General features: G+C 34.0%; 1 protein-coding gene across 2 annotated transcripts; it reads left to right on the forward strand.

Annotated features, from left to right (window-relative positions):
* Positions 1–773: 773 nt before the first annotated feature.
* On the forward strand, positions 774–10,088 carry LOC127621470 (myoD family inhibitor-like). Of its 2 annotated transcripts, none has more exons than XM_052095094.1 (5): positions 774–890; positions 2,812–2,971; positions 3,511–3,651; positions 4,521–4,772; positions 7,694–10,088. In XM_052095094.1, the coding sequence occupies exons 2-5, from the start codon at positions 2,833–2,835 to the stop codon at positions 7,951–7,953; spliced, it is 792 nt and encodes a 263-aa protein (XP_051951054.1). In that variant the 5' UTR covers positions 774–890; positions 2,812–2,832; the 3' UTR covers positions 7,954–10,088. The 2 variants fall into 2 exon arrangements, with proteins under 2 accessions (XP_051951054.1, XP_051951055.1); XM_052095095.1 differs by having other exon boundaries at positions 3,514–3,651.
* The last annotated feature ends 3,881 nt before the right edge of the window (positions 10,089–13,969 follow it).

Below are 13,969 nucleotides of genomic sequence, written 5' to 3' on the forward strand. Positions count from 1 at the left end.
TTGAAGAGATTTAGGTGACTGCCAGTGTTGGGTGTAATTGGATTACAAAGTAATTAGTTACTGTAATTTAATTACTTTTAGGCACAAAAGTAGTGTAGCACTTTACTTTTAAAATTATTGTAATCAGATTACAGTTACTGACTTTCGTGAAAGTAATTACTTTTAAGTACGTTATTTGGGTTACAAATATTAAAAAAAAAACATTAGTATTAAGTGTAATCAGGGTTGCGAGGGTTACTTTACACTACAGATTACAGAATACATAATTTAAAATGTAATTTGTAACATATTCCGATAGATTACTCAAGGTCAGTAATGTAATCTAAATACTTTGGATTACTTCTTCAGCACTGGTAGATTTTTTTCAGTTGTTTTGACTATAAAAACTCACAACATATACATGTTAAAAATACATTCTCTGAAAAACCTAAATATCTTATGCAGTGTTGTTTCTAAAACAAGATCAATCTAATTAATCATGTTTTAAGGATTTTTAGATATTTTTACAGGAAAACAATACAAAAATTATTATCAAAAGGCAAGTTTGTCTTTATGTAATGCATACAAACATACTGCAATGCATAAATACATATACATGTCATATACACAGTGGCAATTAAAATGTATTTAAACAGCTATAATAGACTACAGAATAGGCTAAAATAATAAAAAATAAAGGCATGTATATAATAGGTAAGCAAAGCAAACAAATTATAGCTTTATTAAATCTGTCAGTCTGTTGATTCCCTGCAGTCAGGGCAGGAAGAGATCAGAGCAGATGCAGCTCGCGCTCACAGAGGAACGTCAGACGCACACGAGCGCAACAGTTCATTCTGGATCAAAGCGAAATTAAACTCCCTCGGTCTAAGACTGGATTTATTCGAGTTAAGGTAAGACTTCAAATTAACCTGCTGTCATCAGTCTCTAGACATTTTGAGTGATTTCTTTTGAGTCAATCGCTAAATAGTTAAAACAGAAAAGGACTGTCACGCTCTCTGAAAGTTCCCGTCAGTTTACCTACAAGTGCAAGTGTGCAATTTATAGCTTGTGGTGACAATATTTTACATATTTTTTTTTTTGTGCAATTTTAATTGAATTAAGACAGTTATTGGCATTCTCACAAAACCTATTAATAAGTGCAAGTGTGCAATTTATAGCTTCTATTGTGGTGACACTATTTTACATATTTTTGTGCCATTTTAATTGAATTAAACCAGTTATTGGCATTCTCACAAAACCCATTACTTAGGCAAGTAACCATCAATATGTCCTTAAAGCAACATCTCGAGTTCAATTCAAGTTAAGCTCAATCGACAGCATGTGTGGCATAATATTAATTACCACAAAAATTAATTTTGACTCGTTTCTCCTTTTCTTTAAAAAAAAGCAAAAATCGAGGCAGTGAGGCACTTACAATGGAAGTAAATGGGGCCAATTTCTTTAACGTTAAAATACTCACTTTTTCAAAATTATAATCACATAACATAAACAATATGCGTGCAAACGTTATTTTAGTGTGATAAAATATAAACCATTTCTCTGTAAAGTTATATCCAATTTTACAACTTCGTTACCATGACGATGTAATGTCAACAAACCCTAAAACGACTGTAAAAATGACGATTTTAACAACTTTACTGCTTAAATAATACACAATTTTTAACAGAATAATTAATGTAAGTGCTTTTATACAATTAAAAGCGTCACATGTCTGTGTTTAAACCCTCCAAAAATTGGCCCCATTCACTTCCATTGTAAGTGTCTCACTGTAACCTCATTTTTGCTACTTTTTTTTTTATAAAAAAGGAGGAATGAGTCCAAATAATTGCTGTTGATTTAGCTTAACTTGTATTGAACCCGGAATATTCCTTTAACAAACATAATTGTATGGTTTACATCAATAGAAGCTGCACTTCGGCTACGCACATTCACATGCACAAGGAAAATTACATGGATTGAACAGGATACAACTTCACCAAAGGGAACACTAATCACCCTAACGGTGACTTTGCACAAAACAACTAATCACAACATCAATAATACTAAATAGAGCTAAAATCTCTATGAATACTTAATAGCAATTGATTAAATGACCCCAAAAAGTTCATTTTGACTAAACAGACATGCTTAAATTATTCAAACGCAAGGGATTCTGGGTATTCCCCACAAGCGCTTGATCGTTTGAGTTAGTAGTACATAAAATCCTAATTCTCAAAATTATTCTTTAACTTTATTTATAACTTTTAAGTTCACCTACACATTAATGCAAATTAAGTAAAGCTAAGAATGTTAGAAGCTATTTATTTTCATTTGTGATGGCTGTTGAGCCAATTATTCGTTTTTATTTTTCTTCAATGTAGGTACTGTATTATAAAAATAGAAAAACCTTTAAAGATAGATACAAATGTTGCAGATTAAGTGTCAGGTAATGGTGACCAACCTAGACTAGATATAAAGACTTATTATTATTATTATTATTACTATTATGTCTCCTGAACATTAGTTCAGGCCTTATGATATTTCAGATATATCTCTCTGACTTAACAGGATGTTCTGATTAATCACCTTCCTATCTGATTAGTCACTTTCCCAAATCAGTACAATTTAGTTCAGAGCTGCTCTTCTCAACTATAAATGCAGTAATAAATGAAACAGATGTTTTTCTTCCAGTTAAAGTCAAACTTTGATATGTTTACTGGAATAAAGATTTTGACACACACAATAGTGGCAGTATTGTGGTCATTGGTTATATATCCTTTCATGTGATGTAACAGTTCTAAACATTTGCTTTGATGTTTTCTGTCTTCTCAGAGTTAGTGTCAGGCGTCTCAAATGGAGACAGAAGCCGTGGATGTCCAACAGCAGGACGCAGGGCAGGACAGTGTCCCGGACATGGTCAAAACCCAGGAGAATCATGTCCATGTGCACACAACACAACCACAGGCCACTGGCAAACCCAAAGAAGTCACAGGTGAGGTAGATGTTTATGTCACAAATCACTTTATTTAAAAATGTGTAAGTGTAATAATCTTCACACAACATGTTTAATGGTCTGCACTTATATAGCACCTTTTTAAACTTAGTGGTTACCAAAGCACTTTACACTGTGTCCCATTCACACCATTCACACACACACTCACACTCATACACGAATGAGAGCTGCCATGCAAGGTGCTAGCCTGCCATTGGGAGCAACTTGGGGTTCAGTGTCTTGCCCAAGGACACTTCGGCATGTGGAGTCATTTGGTCCAGGAATTGAACCACCAACCCTGCGTTTAGTGGCCGACCCGCTCTACCACCTGAGACACAGCTGCCCGATTAAGCTTAATATAAACTGATAAAACAGTGTTTCAAATTAGATTTGCATTATAATTGCATTTATATAGCTACATTTTGATAATGAAAAGTGAAAACAGGTTCATTCATAAGGGCAGAAATAGTAACAACAACCTAATGTCGCACTAATAAGATTATGTTTATTGTTTTGTTTTCTTGTTTCTCATATCTCAGCAGAGATTGTGTGCACTGACAGTAACCCGGATCATAGCGGAAACAGCGAATCTTTGACAGACGCGGTCATAACCAGTGATGACGCTCTACTGCTACCTGACCATATAGCTACACTTTCACACAAAATAGAGAAAAGCAATGGTATTTACATTTTTTATTGCGGGGGTAGACCTCTCTATAATAATTTAATTTGCACAGAAATATACCATATAATTTACACTTGGATCACACATATTTGTATGAATATATTGTATGAATTATAATATATTAAAATGTGAATTTTAATAAATAGTGTACTGGTTATTCTTCAAATAAGATGAATAATGATAATTTTTTAAGATTTATGCATTTCAATTTCATAACAAAAGTCCATCAAATTACATTTACATTTACACATTTGGCAGACGCTTTTATCCAAAGCGACTTACAGAGCACTTATTACAGGGACAACCCCCCCGGAGCAACCTGGAGTTAAGTGCTGGTGGTGGCTGTGGGGTTCGAACCAGCAACCTTCTGATTAACAGCTCAGCTTTTTGTTAAAAAATTACTCAATTAAATGTGATGGAATTTTGTTATGAAATTGAAATGCGTAAATCTTTAAAAAAAAAAAAAAAAAAAAGGGTAAAATGTTTTTTATATTTTTTTTATTGTAGATGCCCTATAGTATCTTATAGGATGTTTTTAATGCATAAATAGGTTATAATAGCTTAAATGTTGTTTTTTTCCTTAGATCAAAAAAATATCTAAGAAGAGGTTTATTAGGTGTCATTTCCAAATGGTTATTAATTGAGAATATTAATCAATAAATGATTATTATTATTATGATTATTTCTAAATTTCAAGTTAATTGCCTACTAGCTAAATTGTGTTAGCAAGCCTTATCCAACTTTTTCCAAAAACTGAAAAATGTCATTACCACCAAACATCATTAACGAGCCCTTGCAAAGATCTTAATACCAGGAGAAGAACTTATATATCATAATATTTTTATGAATATTTATTTATTTCAGAGAAGTCAAGTCTTCCTAATGGATCTCCTTCAGGCATCATCACCAATGACTCTGCTGTCATCTGTACACCTCCTACTACTTCATCAGGAGGAAAGGCACCTCATGCTAAAACACCACAGAAATGCAACGGTCATCCAAAGTGTAACAGTCACAGACACCCTCACAAGGAACGTCCGACCTCGACCTTGACCTCCAAGAGCCAGCAGAGCTTCAAAGGCGATGCTTCACAGATACAGCGTGTGGCTGGAGACGGTAAGAAAGGCTTCTGCATGGTTAAGACACATATATAGCACAAACATAAATAAACAGTTTAGTCCACTATCAACCATTCTGTGTCAATATTTGTAAGTATTTTTAGATTAAACAGGGCACATTTGAAACAGACCTCCACCCACAAGGCTATTCGTAAATATAAGGCCTGGTCTTATCTTCAGTGACACTAGAACAGGCCTGTGGATTTATCTGCATGTGTTTAATAGTCCTTACATGTCAGTGTTTGATCATTCTTTCTGCTATGTCACACATCTCTGTTTCATGACTCACACCAGCTGATAAATATTCCTCAACATAAGCTATTAGTGACTTTAAATACTTAGACACATATTTTGATAATAACATGAGTTGGAATTTATATAATTTGTACATATAATATAATAAATTCTGGTTGCATCACTCGTTTTGGTGTCATTGCACTACATCACACTATCTAACTCAGGGGTGCCCAATACGTCGATCGAGATCTACCAGTCGATCGCAAAGGCAATGCTGGCAGATCGCACAAAATTTAATGTATTTCGTTAAATTTTAATACAAGTAAATATACTTTTTTTTCCTCCATATTTTAGTTTCTGTCTGACTTGGCACTTGACGAGTACATTTTGACCAGGCGAGATTTTTGTTTATTCAGTTGCCATGACAACTAGGTTCGCGCCTTACAAGGGCTTCTGAGAACAGAGCGCGAAATTGCGATGCTAGCAGTTTTTGAGGCTAGCTACCAGCAGCTAATGCCCGGATTATACAAAACTTTCTGATTCAATTCAGTGCAAGTCATCAGAATAAGGTAAATGCCCTGGCTATTTTTTTATATTGTGCTGTATGTGTTTTGGGTTTAGAGTTAAAATTGTATGATATCAACATTGAACATTATTATATATTTTGTTAATTAATTAGAAGATGAATTCCATGTAGGCATAAATGCAGTAGTCCCAACAAGCATTTTTTTTTTTTTTTTTAAACAAAACTGTTTTTTTAGTTGGTAGATCGTATTGAGTTGGTCATTTAAAAGTAGATCATCACGTAAAAAAGTGTGTGCACCCATGATCTAACTAATAAAATAACAGTAGCCCATTACAATCTCTTTCAAAACATGTTTAGTGCCAACCCTGTTAAATTACTTGGGTTTGAATGTTACAGGGTTGAAGGTCAGTGCAAAAATTGTTAATATTGACCTCAATTAGAAAAAAAAATACAATGCACCACACCACATTATTATTATTATTATTATTATGAGTTTCCCCCCATAACAGAGTTGAACCATTGAACTTGAATAGGCCGATATGAGGGTAATCATGATGGAATACTGATAAACACTGAAAGAAACAAAAAACTAAATGATTATGTCACTGCTTTAAAGGGATAGTTCACCAAAAAATTAAAATTCTCTCATCATTTACTCACCCTCGTGCCATCCCAGATGTATATGACTTTCTTTATAATGTGAACTCAAACGAAGATTTTTAGATGAATATCTCCGCTCTGTAGGTTCATACAATGCAAGTAAACAGGATCCAAAACTTTGAAGCACCAAAGAGCACATAATGCATCATTAAAGTAATCCATATGACTCCAGTGATTAAATCCATATGTTCAGAAGAGATATGATAGGTGTGCATGAGAAAAATATTAATATTTATGTCCTTTTTTACTATAAATTCTCCTCCCTGCACAGTAGGTGGCGATATGCATGAAGAATGCAAATCGCCAAAAACAAAATAAGGGCTTTTTGAAAGTGGAGATTTATAGTATAAAAAGGACTTATTATTGATCAGTTTCGCACCTACAGTACTGTGCAAAAGTGTTAGTCACTTAAGATGTTTCACAAAAACATTTGTCTTAAGATGGTTATTTATATCATCAGCTTTAGTGTGTCAGTAGGAAATATACATTTTAGACTCCCAAACATTCCTTTTGCCAATAGAAAAGATTAGAATAGAAGAACAGGGAGCCCTGCAACAGATAGCATGGCCCCCACAAAGCCCCCCACTGAACATTGAGTCAGTCTGGGATTACATAAAGAGACAGAAGCAATTGAGACAACCTAAATAGATTGAAGAATGGTGGTGAATTCTCCAAGAAGCTTGGAACATCCTATCTGCCATCAACCAAGAAACACTGTGTCCAGGTGTACCTAGGAGAATTGGGGCTGTTTTGAAAGCAAAGGTGGCCACACTAAATATTGATTTAGCTTTTTTACCTTTACTGGACTTTGTATGACATTAATTGATAATAGACAATGATTAAACCACTGGAGTCATATGGATTACTTTTATGCTGCCTTTATGTGCTTTTTGAGCCTTAAAGTTTGACTACCCTGTTGACTTGTGATCTATGGACCAACAAAGCTGAAACGTTCTACTAAAAATCTTCTTTTGTGTTCAGCATAAGCAAGAAAGTCACACATCTGGGATGGCATGAGGGTTAATAATGAGAAAATGCTCATTTTTTGGTGAACTATCCCTTTAAATATGATGTCAAAAAGACATGTCAGAATGAAAGGAAATATCAAAGCATAACAGGGTTGAACAAAAAAATCTCAAAACTACATAAACAGTGAAATAATATTTTAATTTTAGTAAAAGCAAAATTTAGATAGGTCTGACTGGAGTCAAACAAATATTCTAACTCATTAAAATGCAGTTGTGATGAATGTGCACATGAAAATTGTTTGATATTATATATAACAAATAAAATGAATGATTTATTTTACTTTCCACATTAAACAGTGTTAATGATTAAATAATGTTTCGTATACATATTTCAGTAGTATCTCATGAGTAGGTCAGATGTTTGTCCTGTACTGCTAAATAGCTCTGCACAGAATGTGATAAACATGTTGCTAGTACTTGCTCTTGAATGCTGTCATAGATACTTTGTGTCTTTCTCTCTCTTTGCAGACTGCTGTGTGCACTGTATACTAGCCTGCTTGTTCTGTGAGGTGTTGTCTTTGTGTTCAGTCATGGCTCAGTGTTTGGCCTGTGGTCTGGAGTGTGACGCTCTCTGCTGCTGTGGTGAAGCAGCCACCGGAGGACTGGCGTGCTGTGCTGAGAACACCTGCTCTGTCCTGCTGGACTGTGGACTACTGGAGGACTGCTGTCAGTCTTCAGACTGTCTGGAGATCTGTTTGGAATGCTGCTCTATCTGTTTCCCTGCATAGAACTAAAGCAGCCAATTGGAGTCTCAACAGAACGATATAGAGCGCAGCAGTCTGGTTTCGGAAGCAAAAATCTCATTCATGCTTTCCATAGGGAAACTGATTATAAATTATAATAAAAAAAACATAAAAGGCTGACTGAACTCCAAGGTTGTTTATCAATGGTATATGCCTCTGTTAAAGCCATCAATCCGTTATTTCAGCTTTTTGGTTATTTCAAATTATGTTTAAAATTGGAATTACTGGTAAAAACCTACACTATCCATAATCCTGAGGGGGGATATCCACCAATCACAGAATCGTGACAAACAAACCATGGCAAAGGAGACCAGTCTACTATTGATCAAACAAACAGAAAGTCCCCCCCACTCATGCCACCCGTTGATGTGTCAGTCTAGATGGGGCATACAAAACATACAGAGAAATTTTTATAACACCACAGAGACAGAGTGCTTAACTTTTGAGAAAATTAACCTACAAATGGCATACTTTCCATTGTCTCTGCATTTTAAGGTACAATAGAAGGAAGTATTTACCTTTATGCATTTGGCAGACGCTTTTATCCAAAGCGACTTACAGTGCACTTATTACAGGGACAATCCCCCCGAAGCAACCTGGAGTTAAGGACACAATGGTGGTGGCTGTGGGGATCAAACCAGCGACCTTCTGATTAACAGTTATGTGCTTTAGCCCACTATGCAACACCCACCTCGTTTCTTTTATGACAATCCTATTTAAAAAATGAATGGGAAAAAATACTTCCGGAACCAAGGCGGCTGAAAAAGTGGGCGGGCACTGCTGTGCTCTATTGAGTGCACAAAAGACTTTATAAAACATACAGAAAAGTATTCTGCAATGCATTTTGTATTTATTTAGTATAAATGCTTAGAGCAAAGTTTGTTCTATATGAGGCTTCGCAATGAATCAAACAGGGACTAATTCTGACAAGGACTTAAAGGTGCACTAAGTTTTTTTGGCTGGTTGATTTGACAGAGGTTGACAGTGGCTGGTTAGCATGGGCAGACTTCACTACACCATTATGTAGACAAACACCCTCTTTCTCCATTGACGGCCATTTAATAGTAGCGGTGTATTCTGACATATTTATTTTAATTTTGTGTGTGCAAAAATTCCATTGTATTATATTGGGAAAGTGTAAGACAAAAAAGGGTAACCAAGACATGACGGTCACCATAAGAGGGCACCACCCTTTATGTAGAATATGTCAGCTTTTAATTTCTTTATGGTGTAACTCTACATTTGTGCACCTTTAAGGAGCTTGTTTAAACGTTTTCTTCCAATAATTTTAAAGGAATATTCCAGGTTCAATGCAAGTTAAGCTCAATCAACAGCATTTGTTGCATAATGTTGATTACCACAGTAATGTTTTATACTCGTCCCTTGTTTATTTAAAAATTGCAGTTATAGTAGGGCACTTACAATGGAAGTGAATGGGGCCAATAAACATTCAAATTTTGGCTCTTTTATATATATATGATGAGATGAAAATATTTTTTGTGGTTATCAATATTGTGCCACAAATGCTGTCAATTGAGCTTAACTTGTATTGAACACAGAGCATTCATTTAAAGGTGTGGCAGTGATGCTTGCTGCCACTCTTGCTAGTTGTTTAAAGCATATATGTGACTCACATATGAGTATGCACATTACAATGCATGCAGTCAATGTGCACACTAGAAATGCCCTTTTACTGTATTAATAATCTTGATCCACTGTGATATTTTTATACTGCTTAGAATAAATCAAGAGATTCTTTTGTGTTTTGTTGAAATATTGGTTTGTTTTAGGAATGAGTTCCTGTAACACTATAACATCATAACAGTTGTGTTTGATTTGTGGTAGCTACAGGTTTTAGTTTTGCAATATTCTGTTAATCTGACCGTTTATTCAGAACACACAAATATATTTGTTCCCTTTCCATTCTCAGCACTCTTATCGAAAGTGCATTCATCAGGAAGCCTGGACCGATGTAAAAATAACCAGGATGACTACAAAGCACTCGCATATTTCTCTGGGCATGTTGAATTTCACAGCCGTTCTCCAGATGGCTCTGCCCATGGCCTGGCCCAGTGATTAGATAGTGGCCACTGCTCTAGAGAGAGCGCTGATGTTGAATCTGGCAGAGGGACAGAGATCAGCGTGTCCAGCAAAAGCAGCTGAACCTCTGTTGAGGTGACCTCCCTCCCTCCTGCTGTGGGTTAAGACATATACATTAGTTTAAAACAACTGCATGTCTGCCCGGCATCACTCGTGTATTTATTCCTTATACAGTATGTAAATATTGACAAAAACAACATTTTTGATCATTTGTTTGTGAACAATTAAACGTTTTGTTAAACCACAATTTTAGATATAGGATTTAATTTTTAATGTTTACCTTCTAATGTCCTATATATATTGTACAGAATTCTGCATACTGTACAGTGTTATTGTGTGACTGCTAATATATCCCAACTTCTATCTACAGTATCTAAATAAATCTTTAAGATATTAAATAAGATAGATAGATTATAGATAGATAGATAGACAGACATACAGATAGATAGATAGATAGATAGACAGACATACAGATAGATAGATAGATTGGTAGATTATACATAGATAGATAGATAGATCAGTAGATGATAGATAGATAGATAGATAGATAGATAGATAGATAGATAGATAGAAAGACTGTCAGATAGATAGATAGATAGATAGATAGACAGACATACAGATAGATAGATAGATTGGTAGATTATACATAGATAGATAGATAGATCAGTAGATGATAGATAGATAGATAGATAGATAGATAGATAGAAAGACTGTCACATAGATAGATAGATCAGTAGATTATAGAGAGATAGATAGATAGTTAGTTAGAAAGACTGTCAGATAGATAGATAGATAGAAAGACTGAGATAGATAGATAGATAGATAGATAGATAGATAGAAAGACTGTCAGATAGATAGATAGATAGATAGACAGACATACAGATAGATAGATAGATTGGTAGATTATACATAGATAGATAGATAGATCAGTAGATGATAGATAGATAGATAGATAGATAGATAGATAGATAGATAGATAGATAGATAGATAGAAAGACTGTCACATAGATAGATAGATCAGTAGATTATAGAGAGATAGATAGATAGTTAGTTAGAAAGACTGTCAGATAGATAGATAGTTAGAAAGACTGTAACATAGATAGTTAGAAAGACTCAGATAGATAGATAGTTAGAAAGACTGTCAGATAGATAGATAGAAAGACTGTCAGATAGATAGATAGATAGAAAGACTGAGATAGATAGATAGATAGTTAGAAAGACTGTCAGATAGATAGATAGTTAGAAAGACTGTCAGATAGATAGATAGTTAGAAAGACTGTCAGATAGATAGTTAGAAAGACTGTCAGATAGATAGATAGTTAGAAAGACTGTCAGATAGATAGATAGTTAGAAAGACTGTCAGATAGATAGATAGTTAGAAAGACTGAGATAGATAGATAGTTAGAAAGACTGTCAGATAGATAGATAGTTAGAAAGACTGTCAGATAGATAGATAGTTAGAAAGACTGTCAGATAGATAGATAGTTAGAAAGACTGTCAGATAGATAGATAGTTAGAAAGACTGTCAGATAGATAGATAGTTAGAAAGACTGTCAGATAGATAGATAGTTAGAAAGACTGTCAGATAGATAGATAGTTAGAAAGACTGTCAGATAGATAGATAGTTAGAAAGACTGAGATAGATAGATAGTTAGAAAGACTGTCAGATAGATAGTTAGTTAGAAAGACTGTCAGATAGATAGATAGTTAGAAAGACTGTCAGATAGATAGATAGTTAGAAAGACTGTCAGATAGATAGATAGTTAGAAAGACTGAGATAGATAGATAGTTAGAAAGACTGTCAGATAGATAGATAGTTAGAAAGACTGTCAGATAGATAGATAGTTAGAAAGACTGTCAGATAGATAGATAGATAGAAAGACTGTCACATAGATAGATAGATCAGTAGATTATAGAGAGATAGATAGATAGTTAGTTAGAAAGACTGTCAGATAGATAGATAGATAGAAAGACTGAGATAGATAGATAGATAGTTAGAAAGACTGTAACATAGATAGTTAGAAAGACTCAGATAGATAGATAGTTAGAAAGACTGTCAGATAGATAGATAGAAAGACTGTCAGATAGATAGATAGATAGATAGAAAGACTGTCAGATAGATAGATAGATAGATAGATAGATAGATAGATAGATAGATAGATAGATAGATAGATAGATAGATAGATAGATAGATAGAAAGACTGTCACATAGATAGATAGATCAGTAGATTATAGATAGATAGATAGATAGATAGATAGATAGATAGATAGATAGATAGATAGATAGATAGATAGATAGATAGATAGATAGATAGAAAGACTGTCACATAGATAGATAGATCAGTAGATTATAGAGAGATAGATAGATAGTTAGTTAGAAAGACTGTCAGATAGATAGATAGTTAGAAAGACTGTCAGATAGATAGATAGTTAGAAAGATTTTCAGATAGATAGATAGATAGAAAGACTGAGATAGATAGATAGTTAGAAAGACTGTCAGATAGATAGATAGTTAGAAAGACTGTCAGATAGATAGATAGATAGAAAGACTGTCAGATAGATAGATAGATAGAAAGACTGTCAGATAGATAGATAGATAGAAAGACTGTCACATAGATAGATAGATCAGTAGATTATAGAGAGATAGATAGATAGTTAGTTAGAAAGACTGTCAGATAGATAGATAGATAGAAAGACTGAGATAGATAGATAGATAGTTAGAAAGACTGTAACATAGATAGTTAGAAAGACTCAGATAGATAGATAGAAAGACTGTCAGATAGATAGATAGATAGAAAGACTGAGATAGATAGATAGATAGATAGATAGATAGATAGATAGATAGATAGATAGATAGATAGATAGATAGATAGATAGATAGATAGATAGATAGAAAGACTGTCACATAGATAGATAGATCAGTAGATTATAGATAGATAGATAGATAGATAGATAGATAGATAGATAGATAGATAGATAGATAGATAGATAGATAGATAGAAAGACTCACATAGATAGATAGATCAGTAGATTATAGAGAGATAGATAGATAGTTAGTTAGAAAGACTGTCAGATAGATAGATAGATAGAAAGACTGTCAGATAGATAGATAGAAAGACTGTCAGATAGATAGATAGATAGATAGAAAGACTGTCAGATAGATAGATAGTTAGTTAGAAAGACTGTCACATAGATAGATAGATAGATAGAAAGACTGTTAGATAGATAGATAGATAGATAGATAGATGGATGGATGGATGGATGGATGTGTATTATTTGTGTATTTGAGCTATACGGATTACAGGGTTTAGGGCTTTAAAGGGCTAGTTCTCCCAAAAATGTTAATTCTCTCATTATTTACTCACTCTCATGCTATCCCAGATTTGCATGACTTTCTTGCTTCTGCAGAACACAAACAATGATTTTCCCATACTATGCAAGTGAATGGGTACCAATAGTTTGAAGCTCTAAAAAAATAAAGGCAGCATAAGTGTAATGCACCCAACTCCAGTGGTTAAATCCATATGTTCAGAAAACATATGATAGGTGTGGGTGAGAAAAAGATCAATATTTAAGTCCTTTTTTACTATAAATTCTCCTCCCTGACCAATAGGTGGCGATATGCACAAAGAATGTGAATTAACAAAATAACATTTGAAGAATTTGAAAGTTAAAGTAGATATTGATAGTAAATAAGTACTTATATATTGTTCTGTTCCTCACCCACACCTATTACATCACTTCTGGATATATGGATTAAAACACTGGAGTCACATAGATTACTTTTATATTGTTTTTATGTGCTTTTTGAGCTTACAAATGTTGGTAGCCATTCACTTGCATTGTATGAACATACAGCACTGAAATATTGTTCTAAAATCTTAATTTATGTTCAGAAGAT

This window comes from Xyrauchen texanus, chromosome 27 (assembly GCF_025860055.1).
Source record: "Xyrauchen texanus isolate HMW12.3.18 chromosome 27, RBS_HiC_50CHRs, whole genome shotgun sequence".
Classification (NCBI taxonomy): Eukaryota; Metazoa; Chordata; class Actinopteri; order Cypriniformes; family Catostomidae; genus Xyrauchen; species Xyrauchen texanus.

Excerpts from the sequence above, each read along its gene's own strand:
- LOC127621470 (XM_052095094.1), top strand. The coding sequence starts at position 2,833 with ATGGAGACAGAAGCCGTGGATGTCCAACAGCAGGACGCAGGGCAGGAC. Across the intron at positions 3,652-4,520 it reads CAAAATAGAGAAAAGCAATG|AGAAGTCAAGTCTTCCTAAT; the intron begins GTATTTACATTT and ends TATTTATTTCAG. Across the intron at positions 4,773-7,693 it reads ACAGCGTGTGGCTGGAGACG|ACTGCTGTGTGCACTGTATA; the intron begins GTAAGAAAGGCT and ends CTCTCTTTGCAG.